This window comes from Chiloscyllium plagiosum, unplaced genomic scaffold, assembly GCF_037043375.1.
Source record: "Chiloscyllium plagiosum isolate Xiang-an unplaced genomic scaffold, Cpla_swu_hap1 HiC_scaffold_18, whole genome shotgun sequence".
NCBI classification, from domain to species: Eukaryota; Metazoa; Chordata; class Chondrichthyes; order Orectolobiformes; family Hemiscylliidae; genus Chiloscyllium; species Chiloscyllium plagiosum.
The window spans coordinates 66431142-66445051 of NW_028270156.1; the positions used below are offsets into that span (position 1 = coordinate 66431142).

Genomic DNA, 13910 nt, shown 5'->3' on the forward strand with positions numbered 1-13910 from the left:
CTGATGGCATTTATCCTAGGATTCTCTGGGAAGCAAGGGAGGAGATTGCAGAGCCATTGGCCTTGATTTTTATGTCCTCGTTGTCTACAGGAGTAGTGCCAGAAGACTGGAGGCTAGCAAATGTGGTTCACTTGTTCAAGAAGGGGAGTAGGGATAACCCTAGTAACTATAGGCCGGTGAGTCTCACTTCTGTTGTGGGCGAAGTCTTAGAGAGAATTGTAAGGGATAGGATTTATGAACATCTGGATAGGAATAATGTGATCAAGGATAGTCAGCATGGTTTTGTGAAGGGCAGGTCGTGTCTCACAAACCTTATTGAATTCTTTGAGAAGGTGACTAAGGAGGTGGACGAGGGGAAAGCGGTAGATGTGGTGTATATGGATTTTAGTAAGGCGTTTGATAAGGTTCCCCATGGTAGGCTACTGCAAAAAATACGGATGTATGGCATTGAGGGTGAGTTGGAGGTTTGGATTAGGAATTGGCTGGCTGGAAGAAGACAGAGGGTAGTAGTTGATGGTAAAGGTTCATCTTGGAGTGCCATTACTAGCGGTGTTCCGCAAGGATCTGTTTTGGGACTATTGCTGTTTGTCATTTTTATAAATGACCTGGAGGAGAGGCTAGAAGGTTGGGTGAGCAAGTTTGCGGATGATACGAAAGTCGGAGGAGTTGTTGACAGTGAGGAAGGATGTGGCAGGTTACAGCGGGATATAGATAAGCTGCAGAACTGGGCAGAAAGGTGGCAAATGGAGTTCAATGTAGGTAAGTGTGAGGTGATTCACTTTGGTAAGAGTAACAAAAAGATGGGGTACTGGGCTAATGGTCGGATACTTGGTAGTGTGGATGGGCAGAGGGATCTTGGTGTCCATGTACACAGATCTTTGAAAGTTGCCACCCAGGTAAATAGAGAGGTGAAGAAGGCATATGGCGTACTGGCTTTTATTGGTAGAGGAATTGAGTTCCAGAGCCCTGAGGTCATGTTGCAGTTGTATAAGACTCTGGTGCAGCCGCATCTGGAGTATTGTGTGCAGTTTTGGTCGGCATACTATAGGAAGAATGTGGAGGCACTGGAACGGGTGCAGAGGAGGTTTACCAGGATGTTGCCTGGTATGGTAGGAAGATCGTATGAGGAAAGGCTGAGGCACTTGGGGTTGTTTTCATTGGAGAAAAGAAGGTTTAGGGGTGACTTGATAGAGGTGTACAAGATGATTAGGGGTTTAGATAGGGTTGACCGTGAGAACCTTTTTCCACGTATGAAGTCAGCTATTACGAGGAGGCATAGCTTTAAATTAAGGGGTGGTAGGTATAGGATAGATGTTAGGGGTAGGTTCTTTATTCAGCGAGTCGTGAGTTCATGGAATGCCCTGCCAGTAGCAGTGGTGGACTCTCCCTCTTTATGGGCATTTAAGCGGGCATTGGATAGGCATATGGAGGATAGTGGGCTAGTGTAGGTTAGGTGGGCTTGGATCGGCGCAACATCGAGGGCTAAAGAGCCTGTACTGCGCTGTATTCTTCTATGTTCTATAAACTCCATCTGCCACTTCTCCGGCCATTGGCCCATCTGGTCCAGATCCTGTTGTAATCTGAGGTAACCCTCTTCGCTGTCCACTACACCTCCAATTTTGGTGTCATCTGCAAACTTACTAACTATACCTCTTATGCTCACATCCAAATCATTTATGTAAATGATGAAAGGTAGTGGACCCAGCACCAATCCTTGTGGCACTCCACTGGTCACAGGCCTCCAGTCTGAAAAACAACCCTGCACTACCACCCTCTGTCTTCTACCTTTAAGCCAGTTCTGTATCTCAATGGCTAGTTCTCCCTGTATTCCATGAGATCTAACCTTGCTGATCAGTCTCCCATGGGGAACCTTGTCGAATGCCTTACTGAAGTCCATATAGATTACGTCTACCATTCTGCCCTCATCAGTCCTCTTTGTTACTTCTTCAAAATACTCAATCAAGTTTATGAGACATGATTTCCCATGCCGACCAGATATCCCTAATCAGTCCTTGCCTTTCCAAATACATGTACATCCTGTCCCTCAGGATTCCCTCCAACAACTTGCCCACCACTGAGGTCAGGCTCACCGATCTGTAGTTCCCTGGCTTGTCCTTACCACCCTTCTGAAACAGTGGCACCACATTAGCCAACCTCCAGTCTTCCTGTGACTATCGATAATACAAATATCTCAGCAAGAGGCCCAACAATTAGTTCCCTAGCTTCCCACAGCGTTCTAGGGTACACCTGATCAGGTACTGGGGATTTATCCACCTTTATGAGTTAAGGCATCCAGCACTTCCTCCTATGTAATATGGACATTTTGCAAGATGTCACCATCTATTTCCCTACATTCTATATCTTCCATGTCCTTTTCCACAGTAAATACTGATGCAAAATACTTGTTTAGTATCTGCCCCATCTCCTGCAGCTCCACACAAAGGCCGCCTTGCTGATCTTTGAGGGGCCCTATTCTCTCCCTAATTACCCTTTTGTCCTTAAATTATTTGTAAAAAAATCTTTGGATTCTCCTTAACTCTATTTGCCAAAGCTATCTCATGTCCCCCTTTTTGCCCTCCTGATTTCCCTCTTAAGTATACTCCCACTGCCTTTATTCTCTAAGGATTCATTCGATCTATCTTGTCTATACCTGACATTAGCTTCCTTCATTTTCTCAACCAAACCCTCAATTTCTTTAGTCATCCAGCATTCCCTATACCTACCAGCCTTTCTTTTCACCAGAACAGGAATATACTTTCTCTGGACTCTCATTATCTCATTTCTGAAGGTTTCCCATTTTCCAGCCGTCCCTTTACCTGCGAACATCTGCCCCCAATCAGCTTTTTGAAAGTTCTTGGCTATGTTTTTTCCAATCATCCCTACTGCCAGTATTTAACAGTTGAGAATTGCTTAACAGTTGTGAATTGTCAAAGTTCACAGTCATCTCTCAGCACAATGGGTTTGCACTACCAGGTGCCTAAAGGCACTAGACAGACCATTGCCTCATCTGGTACTGAAAGCTGGAGATGAAAATGTGTTGCTGGAAAAGCGCAGCAGGTCAGGCAGCATCCAAGGAACAGGAGAATCGACGTTTCGGGCATAAGCCCTTCTTCAGGGCTTATGCCCGAAACGTCGATTCTCCTGTTCCTTGGATGCTGCCTGACCTGCTGCGCTTTTCCAGCAACACATTTTCAGCCCTGATCTCCAACATCTGCAGTCCTCACTTTCTCCTGAAAGCTGGAGATACCAAGGTCCACTTTCAGCTCGTCATCTGGATGTAGAACTGTCATGGCATGAAGTTGCTATGGAAACTGCCCACTTTACTAAGATCAACAAAATGAAATAAAGGAAGGCCATTCAGCCTCTTGTGCCTATCTAGCTATAAAGTAAAATCATGGTTGACACATCTTAACATCATTTACTGGCCTTACCCTGAAAGGTCTATAGCCTTATGGAAGAAGAGAACTCCAAGTCCATTTGGTGGGAAGGTACTGTGTGCTTTTACCCTTGATGACCAGGCTCTATTTTGAGACAGTGTCCCCATGTTCAGAACTCCCTATATCTTGACCTTTTTAACCTGGTCAGATGTGCTATGACACACCCCTGGAGCAGGTGGGACTTGAACCAAAGCCTCCTGGCTCAGAGGAAGGGACACTACCGCCAAACCACAACTGCACCCCCCCCCCCTTCCCACCCACCTCCTTCTCTCTAACTACCTTACTGCATCTCACTTTAAGCACTTCAATATAATCATCCTGAAACAGGGGAGGCAAACCAAGTGAGTTTCCACAGAAGCGAGTTGTATTCCCGGGGACATATTGAGCACTTATCCCGAAGTTACTCCAGGGACTGATGCTGTGTGTTCTTAGTGGCATCACAGAGATTTAAGGAAGAAGGTATTTTGCTGTCTTCACAAATGAAGCAACAGGTTAGGGTGAATTTTGCATAATTGAAGTGAATTTATACCTGGAATATACTTAGAGTTGCAAGCTGATGCTCTGAGTATGCTGGTTCAAAGCCCACCATGGTCACTCATGGAATTTAAATTCAATTAAGAAAACTGGAATCGGGATTCAAGGTGGCGGCAGTCTGAATAGTCTGCTGTGTTGGGCTCTGTGCCATACCCTAGGCAAGGTGGGCTTCTACCACCATCCCTCCCCCCAAACCACATTACTTACTCCTGAAGAAAATTTGCTTCATGAAATAGGTAGCGCACCTAAGGCCCCTTCAAATTAGGATTTGGAAGATCTGGAGCTCATATGGAGACATCTAAGGGAAAGGAACCTAGGGGAGTGCAGCAGACAGGGCACTCCTCTACTATGTCAGGCATACCTGCAGTCGTTAACTCGACTCCTGCAGCTTGAATTCAGTGGAGCAACAGAATTTACTAAGGGAATTTGCAAAACTCTGCGAAAAAGTTGACAGCGCGCTGGAACCAATTGCTGCCACGCTGACAAAGCATGAGCAGGAGATCCGGGCCTTAGATTGGCGTGCGGTGGTGGTGGAGCAGAGGACTGTGAAGGCCACGACTGAGAGCTCCATGGGGCGGGTTCAAACCTTGGAAGGTCAGGCTCGGGCCCTGCAGGAACAAGTAGACGACCTCGAAAATCGAGGTGGTGAAAAAAAATCTGCGGATCTTGGGCTGACCCGAGTGTGAAGAAGGTGAAAACCTCACTGATTTCCTTGAGAGGTGGCTTCCCAAGTTGCTGGGCCTGCAGATCGAGTCAGGCCGGGTGAGTGTGGAGTGGGCCTACAGGATCGCGATGTGCAGGTCCGGGCTGGCCCAGCGCCCTCGCCCAGTCCTAGTGTGACTCCAGCATTACAAGGAAAAGCATTTAATAATAGAAACAGCCAGAAGCCTGGGAAAAAAATCCACAAGCTTTGGCTTATAAAGGTTTGAAAATACTATTTTTTCATGACTTTTCTGGGGCCTTGGTTAAGAAAAGGAAGACCTCTGATGATGTAAAGAAAACATTAATGGATTTAAACATTCAATACTCTTGAGGTACCCAGCAGTGCTACGTTTCAGTTATGAGGGACTTGTCTAGAACTTTGACTCAGCGGAAAAACAATTTTTGAACTTGCTGAAATGATAGACTTTGGCCGAGGAGGAGGGAGGCAAGGAGGCATATGGACAATGGCATACTATAACATTTTTTTTTATATCTTCTCTCTCTTTGTTCTTCTGCCTTTTGGGGTCTCAGGCTTTATAGGCTTGGTATTGCTTTGAGGTAAAACTCGGTATGTTTATATTATATCGGTTTGGAGCTTATTAGTTACTTTATTGCTCTGTTTTGCTGGGTGAAGGGTGGTTACTCCTCTGATGTAAAGATGCAAGGGGTTGAGATGAGGACCGGCAGGGATGGGTGTCCATTGTTAACCTTGATTTGGAGATGTCGGTGTTGGACTGGGGTGTACAAAGTTAAAAATTTCACAACACCAGGTTATAGTCCAACATGTTTAATTGGAAGCACTAGCTTTCGGAGCACTGCTCCTTCATCAATGGATTTGGTGTGGGAACAGGCAGTTTGACAAGAATGTCCCCTGTCACCGCTACTGTTTACCTTGGTACTTGAACCACTGGCGGACGCTATCTGAAATAATGGCACCGAAGGTGGGAGTTGGGGAACACAAAATCACTCTCTATGCGGACGATGTCATTTTGTTTTTGGCTAACCCCGCAAAGTCCATACCCTGGCTAACACAAAAAGTTAAATTATTCGGTAGCTTTTCGGGATACAAGATAAATTTCACAAAATTGGAGGTCACAAAAGTTTTCTCTATCTGGAAATTTTTATTACCCCTTGCTATCAGGAGCAAACTTCATACAGCTGTTTGAGAGGATAAAGCAGGACTTGCAGCGATTGGAGGGATGGGTGTGGGGGATGGACCTCCCAGATTTGAGGAGATATCAAATAGGCACCCTGCTGTCATATGTAGGCGAATGGGTGCATAATGACTCAAAGTCAATGTGGTTTAATGTGGAGGCCTCGCAGGTGAAATTCCCCTCATAAACTTACTGTTCATAGATAAGATGGGGTCAGTAATTGAGCACTGTGAAAGTCTGATTATCATAAATACAGTAAAAGTATGGAGGATAATGCAGCAGCATGAGGGCAATTTGCTTAAGACTTTGCCATTCACCCTATTAGTGGGAGCCCCAGGGTCACTGGACACCAGCTTTAGACCATGGCAGAATACAGGAATCTTCTGTTTGGGAGATCTATTTGAGGGAGAGGTCTTGATGTCTTCTAGCCAATTAGGTCAGAAATACGGAATCCCTAATAGGGACCTTTTCCAATATTTCCAGGTTAGGGAATACATACAGAAGATGACCATGCTCTTGACCCAACCCTACAAGTCAGGAGCACTCTCTCAGTTCGTACCATATATCATCTGCAAAGAGAGAGTGCCCTGGAGGATATGGAGAGACTCCACGAGATTTAGAATCAGGAGTTAGGGGAAGAAATCTCATTGGAAACGTGGGTGGATATATGGGGGAATGTGAAGAAGGTTTCATTATGCAATAAGGCACAAGCGATGCAATTGAATCTTCCACAGGGCCCATATGGCACCAGAGAGGTTAGCAAAGTTTAAGAAAGGATCTTCCCTAAAATGTCCCAAATGTAAAAACAGTATTGGCACCCTTACATATTGCTTTTGGTCCTGTTACAAGATCCGTGGATATTGGTGGTGGGTGGTGGCGTGGGGGGTGGGGTAGGAGGGAACAATAGTGAATGAGCTGGAGAGGATCCTGGAAGTTAAGGAGGTGTTCCTCCTTTTGGGGCTACCGAATCTTTCCTCTTTGGGCGAGCATGGGAAGAGGTTATTCGACATTCTTATGCACTATGCAAGGAAAAACATCCTAATGACTTGGATGGAAATCAGAAAAGATTCCAGGTCTTGCAGGGTGGCACAGACTTCCAATGGACTACGTCCTTCAGTGTTACCTGACACGTATGGTGCACCACGGAATGGAGCAATTTTATAAGACATAATGGCTCTTTCTAAATTATGTAGACATGGATCAGTTGGAAGTATTGATTAGGGCCTTTATACAGTCGTGAGGGCCATATATGGCGGTCCGGGGAGCCAGGGGAGGGGGTGTGTGTTGGTAAATACGGGTATAATCACTGTTGCTCGCATGGACAGGAACTCTGATGGCGGTGTGGCGAGTGGAGTAATGTGATATAATACAATGTAATGCAATTTAAGTTTAGTGGATTGTAATTTAATTTCATGTCATTTTATTCAATTTGAGTTTGTGCTAATTTGTTTTAAGTAAATATACCTCGAATGCATCTTAAAGAATAGTAGGCAGTTTATTGTTAATGGTACTGTAATATAACATAATAGTACGGTATTATTTCTATTTTTCTGTACTTTTATAACTTTTTTTGGTTTGTGTAAAAAAAGTGAACTTTTTTTTCCAATAAATATATACATTAAAAAAAACTGGAATCAAAAACTAGTTTCAGTAATGGTGACCATGAAATGGTCACAGAAACCCATCTAATTCACTAGTATCCTTTAGGGAAGGAAAATGTGACATCCTTACTCGTGATTGACTCTTACTGTACTCTGAAATGGCTCAGCAAACCACTCAATTCGATGGCAATTAAGGATTGGAACACCCAAATCACATCAAAGAACAAAAAACATTCCCTCCGCAGTTAAACACAGGCAAAGATTTTATGAGGGGCATGTTCAGAGCTGACACATTACTTTTCTGTAAATACTAACTAACAGCTCTTTCTGAGCAGAGAGAAATAGCAATAGTTATATTCCCAATGTGTTAGTTGTTCAATTCTGGAGATTCCACAGTAAACTGGCAGTCAAGCAATACCATCGACTCTCTTCTGGTGGAATATGTAGATCATATAATCCCGAAAATGTGGAAACAGGCCATTAGGCCCAACAAGTTCCCCCCGAAGAGTAACCCATCCAGACTCATTCCCCGACCCTATTACTCTACATTTACCCCTGACAAATGTACCTAACCCACACATCCCTGAACACTATTTGGCCAATTCACTGGACCTGCACACCTTTGGATTATGGGAGGAAACTGGAGAATCCAGGGAAACACATGCAGACTCCGGGAGAATGTGAAAACTCCACACAGGCAGTCGCCCGTGGCCTGGAATTGAACCGGGTCCCTGGTGCTGTGAGTCAGCAGTGCTAACCACTGAGCCACCATGCTGTCCAAAACCACTTCCTGAAAATTAAGCCCCATTAAATATAAATGGATAAATATCAAATTTTAATCACAGTGCAAAATTCATTTCCCAAATTCAGTCATTATTAGTTATTTGGACTTCCAAATACTTAATGACACGTAAACTGCATGAGGACATCTTCAAAAACCCCCTTCTCTGGCTCTACCTCGACTTCTCCTGTTTCACCCTCCCACCTGGCAGCATATCAGGTGTTACAGATTAGTTAGCTAAGGAGTGACTTCATCCTCTATTTTGCACAGAAGCAAGCATCAACTAATATCGCAGTCTACCTCACCTGTGCTTGCGCACTTTCCAGAACAATTGCAGGATGGGCGCCTGAAAATCCCATTTATGCTCCTCCGCAAAAATACAAGAATGAGGTGTAAGGGTAGACCATTTAGGCCCGCAAGCCTGCTCCACCATTTGATAAGATTATGTCCTCAGCTCCACTTTTCTATCCGCTCCCCTATCGTACTTGCCTCTCCTGGGGATCAAAAGCCTGTCTAACAACCTTGGATATATGTTCAATGGGCATGGCCTCCGCTGCTTTCTGGGAACAGAATTCCACAGATTAATGACCCTTAGAAGGAGAAAAATCTCCTTCGCTTAGTCCTAAATGAGAGAACCTGATTGTTAAGCTGTGCTGCTTGGCTCTAGACTTCCTCAGATGGGGAAACATCCTCTCAACACACACCCTAATAAGTCTACCTCAAGACCTCATATGCTGCAATTTGATCCGGTCTCGCTCTAAGACTCCACAAAGTAAAGGCAATAAAAGCACAGGGACTCAGTTTGACTGTGATCTCACAAAAACAGGTGACAGTCAATCAGCATTTGGATTTACATCTCCCACTGCAGTTAATGGAGCTTGAGATCCATGAAATGAGCTGCTGATCACAATTGTATGTTTTACACAATTAAAATCAAGATCAAATCCTCAGGTTGCTTTATTCCTTCTCCTTAAATCAGTGACCCTGATCATAAATTGTAAGTTTGCTCGCATAAACACTGAATTCAGCAAGGCAATGGAGACCTATGAGCATATCCTATGTACACAGTATTCCACTGTGCATGCAAGTTTTTAATACAAGAGTATTATTACACGGATTAGGCAGGAGAATATGAATTATCACCCCTTGTTCCACTCGATGTCCAAACTTTTTACAAGTAGCTGGTGACTTAAAGGAAGAATGCCACCAGGAGTAACTGCTCATAAATTTTCCCCTCTACTTTCAGCTTGCTCGCTCGCTTTAAAAAAAATGCTCAGATTTTAGCTGCAACAAAGAGTTCATCATGGAACTAATTGACTGGGAGGAGTATGTGGGCCAGCAGCTGCAATATCCATATAGAACAATAAATCTGATTAGAATTGCAATGCTCAATTGAGCCTTTGAATATTAATTTTGACTACACACACACAAACACTCTTTAGCAACATTATGTTGGAATCCATCTTCACATCTATTGAACTCAGTTAATGCAGTGAAATATCATTAAGTGTATCACAAGAGTATTGTAGAGAAAAAAAAATGTATGGCACCGGGCTACATAAAAAGACATTGAGTTAGATGACCAAATATTTGGTGAAAGAGACAAGTTTTAACTAGTGTCTTCAAGGAGAGCAAGGTCAAGAGATAGAGGGGTGTAGGAATGGTATTTCAGCATTGACTTCAGTTTGGTCCTCGACAACTGAAAGCATGATTACCAACAGACAGGGTTATTACAATCGGAATTCACAACACACAGCTGACGCAATACCTTTTTGTTCCCTTTCTTTCAAGCTCAAAGCAAGAGTAGGTATTTTGTGTCAGATCGAGTGGGTGGTGAAATAAACGGGGTCAGCAGGCTGTCAGAGTCACTAAACATGACAACAGAGAGATGGTGGCACAGTAGTCATATCATTAGTCATAATCAGTGGCCCACGCTAATGTTCTGGGAACATGGGTTCAAACCCCACCATGACAGATGGTGACATTTGAAATTAAAAGCTAGTCTAATGGCTACTTTGCGATCAGAGTCAATTGTCGCGATAAAACCCAGCTGGTTCACTCATATCCTTTTGGGAAGATCTGCCACCCTTACCTGGTCTGGCATACATATGCTGTTAGACCCATAGCAATGTAGTTGACTCTTAAGTGCCCACTGAAATGGTGTGGCGAGGTACTCAGTTCAAAGGCAGTTAGGGATAGGCAACAAATACTGATCTTGCCAGCCACACCTACAATCCATACAAGAATAAAAAAAAGGGTGCCCCAAAGTCTTACACAACATTTTCAACTGGTGAGTATTTCTTAGTGACAACAAAAGGCCCTTTGATATTACAAGTAAGAACCTTTGTCATAGAATAACCCCTCCTCTGCATTCTAACACAATTCCTCAGCTAGCCAAAGCATATCTAATTACTCGTCAAAGGTTTTGTACAACAAGAGCATGAGTGGGCCATGGAATAAGGAACGAGTTGTCTCCTTTTAGAATCTCATCACCTATCTCATGACTATTACATTGTCCTCTATAATGAATGGAAGGTACAAATGGTCAGGATGCGATGATACTCACTCATTAAGTAGCGGAATGGACGTCCTCCTCTTGGTTTTCTGGACCATATTTGCCTGATTCCGCAGTGAAATGCGAATGACTGAGGGCGCGAGCTTGCATGGCTCCCCATCCACCTGCATCGGGATTGACTTGTATGTTGTTAGTGTCACTTCACGGCACTGGTTGAGCCGTTCCCCGTGTCCTCCAACTTGCAGAGCAGCCTTAATTACAACAAAGAGTGAGAGAAAGGACTGACAAGAGATAAGTGTTATTGAGCAGCAAGAGTTAAAAAGGGATACTCTCAAGCATTCAGTTACCCTCCTTTAACAGGTGCAGGGGTCAAGTTGCGTTCATCATGAAACATAAATGGAACCCAGAAACTGAATTGACTGCTCAGGGAAAATAAGACTGTTCCAAAATCTCGGCAGAAATGGGGATCAGGGCAATTGAAGAAATGGGAGTAGAGAATAGCTGAAAAACATCTGAAAAGACAGATATCAGGAAGTGAATACCATCTGTAAAACAGGATCTTGTAAACACGGTCGATTGTCACAATAAACCTCATCTGGTTCACTAATATCCTTTCGGGAAGAAAGTCCGCTATTAAAGGGAGCAAAGCCGGGGGAAATGGTCGGAGAATACAACTTGGCCTTGGTCTAATCGAGTAGGTCCAAGGTCCAACTCAACTTCTGTATACTCAGACTTTCAGGGAGTATCCCAATTGTGCTATTCCTCATGTTATCAACTGACCGGTGAACATAAACAAGAAGGGGAAAGCATTCCGTGGGCAACACAGACCCAAAGATCCAAGGCAATGGAGACATACCAATGACGCCATGGTGAAGCCAATGACCTCGATGTAACCATCGTCATGACGCTGCGGCTCAAAATCATGATGTTCGCTTGGGTTTCCCCATGGCACCGTGCCCGCACAGTACCTGCGTGTAGAACACAGCGAGACAACTCAGTTGTGGACTTTAAAGAACACATTTTGAGAAGTAATTACCACACATGTTGACAGGTCAAAGTTCAGTTGCATCAGGACTGGGTGAAGAACCAGTCCTCAATTAGAGTGCAGTCACTTGCCACTTGGCAATGAACCAGCAGTCATATTGAGGGTTCGCTGTAATCAACAACAGAGGCAATTTCTTTTTGCTCCTTCGTTCTCCCAATCGCCATCATCCACAACCCACTCCACTTCCCAGCATTCCTGCAGGGCAGCGATTCTCAAACTTTCTACTGAGGAGATGCCTTGTGATAACAGAGGTTGTGGATCAATCACCAATCCTAACCAACACGCTTTCTCTTGCCTCCATTAAAAAATTTCATCAGACTTAATGGGACAAATAACATTATTGTAGATGATACATAAATGGAATGATAAAAACTCAAAGAACTGCTGATGCTGTAAGTCAGAAAGAGAAACAGAAACTCATGGAAAAGCTCAGCAGGTCTGGCAGCATCTGTGAAGAGAAATCAAGTTTCACGTTTCAGGCCTAGTGACCCTTCCTCAGAAGAAGGGTAACTGGGCCAGAAACATTAACTCAGATTTCTCTTCACAGATGCTGCCAGACCTGCTGAGCTTTTCCAGCAACTCCCACTTATAGATGAGGTGATGTTTGGTCACAAAGTATCAGTGAGGAGAAAGTGAGGACTGCAGATGCTGGAGATCAGAGCTGAAAATGTGTTGCTGGAAAAGCGCAGCAGGTCAGGCAGCATCCAGGGAACAGGAGAATCGACGTTTCGGGCATAAGCCCTTCTTCAGGAATGAGGAAAGTTTGTCCAGCAGGCTAAGTCAGCAGCCTGTCGATTCTCCTGTTCCCTGGATGCTGCCTGACCTGCTGCGCTTTTCCAGCAACACATTTTCAGGCTCCATGGCTAGCCAAATCTTTTCCTTTCCAATCCTACAAGTGTTGAAAATCCAGTGCCACACTTCGATATTGTGAACGGGAACATAAGTGTTGCTGATTGCGATTGGTCATACTGATGACAAACTTGTGTCACGTGTGGAAACCATCTGGGTTTGAGATGATACTCGAGTGAGGATTTGAGTTAACTCGTGTTACCTCAGCCTGGCACTGTGTGGCAGTGACTGGTATTTTGAACTAGTGTCCAGTCCACTTGCAGAACTGTCATAGACTACTGAGAACCACTGTTATAAGCTCAGTCATTTTGAAATTTAACTGTATAAGTTAACATTAATGACTTGGGACAACTTCAAAATGTCACTGAGGGAGCTCAACACCTCAGAATGAATTGCTAATTTCCTATCATTTAAAATGACAGTTTCACACAAGCTAGAGATTGAAATCAGTATTTATTTCAGGAGAGAAGAAATAGACATAGAAAGTTCAATTAATTCTGACACTATGGCTTCCACCTGTGATGGACAGGACAGTCAGATGATTTTTTTATATTTGAGTGCAGCTGAGAGACTTGTTTCTCAGGAGTGCCTGTGGACTGTCCAGTCTGCCAGTTTCCCATGGTGTCACAGGTTTAAACAGTGCTCAGTGCCTGACTCAGTGCTGAAACATGGAACAGACACACAGCCACCAAATCTGAAGTCAAATGCTCTGTATCCAAAACGGATATAACATCATCTGCTACTTTACATTTTTTTTAGGTTAGATTAGACTCCCTACAGTGTGGAAACAGGCCATTTGGCCCACACCGACCTTCCGAAGAGTAACCCTCCCAGACCCATTTCCTTACATTTACCCCTGACGAATGGACCTAACACTACGGGCAATTTAGCACAGCCAATTCACCTAACCTGCACATCTTTGGATTGTGGGAGGAAACCCACACAGACACGGGGAGAATGTGCAAACTCCACACAGGCAGTCACCCGAGACTGAAATCGACCCAGGTCCCTGGCGCTGTGAGGCAGCAGTGCTCAGACTGTGCAGGAAATGCTTCCAAGGTTTAAAGTGCAAAACCTAACATATAAGAACTCCTCCTTCCTGCACAAGAATATCCTCATTTAGTAATCCCTTGCAGACCTATCAAACTCTTATTGCCCATTGTGGGATTGTGTTCAAATAACGACTGAAATCAAAAATAGCCTCTTTATTCAGCAACTGCAGTAGCACAAGTTCAAGGTGGCGATAGAATCCCAAAGTATAGTTCTTGGAGTAGCCTCTTTATACACAGTTC

General features: G+C 44.1%; 1 protein-coding gene across 8 annotated transcripts in view; it reads right to left on the bottom strand.

Moving 5' to 3' along the window:
• The window catches only part of dgkza (diacylglycerol kinase, zeta a), a 553752-nt gene that overhangs the window by 240985 nt on the left and 298857 nt on the right, over window positions 1-13910 (bottom strand). For all 8 annotated transcript variants that reach the window (XM_087996765.1, XM_087996764.1, XM_087996762.1 and 5 more), the window contains 2 exons: window positions 11581-11692; window positions 10776-10975 (listed from right to left, as the gene is read on the bottom strand). In XM_087996765.1, the coding sequence (XP_087852891.1) occupies window positions 10776-10975; window positions 11581-11692 (312 nt within the window). The remainder of the gene's footprint in view (window positions 1-10775; window positions 10976-11580; window positions 11693-13910) is intronic.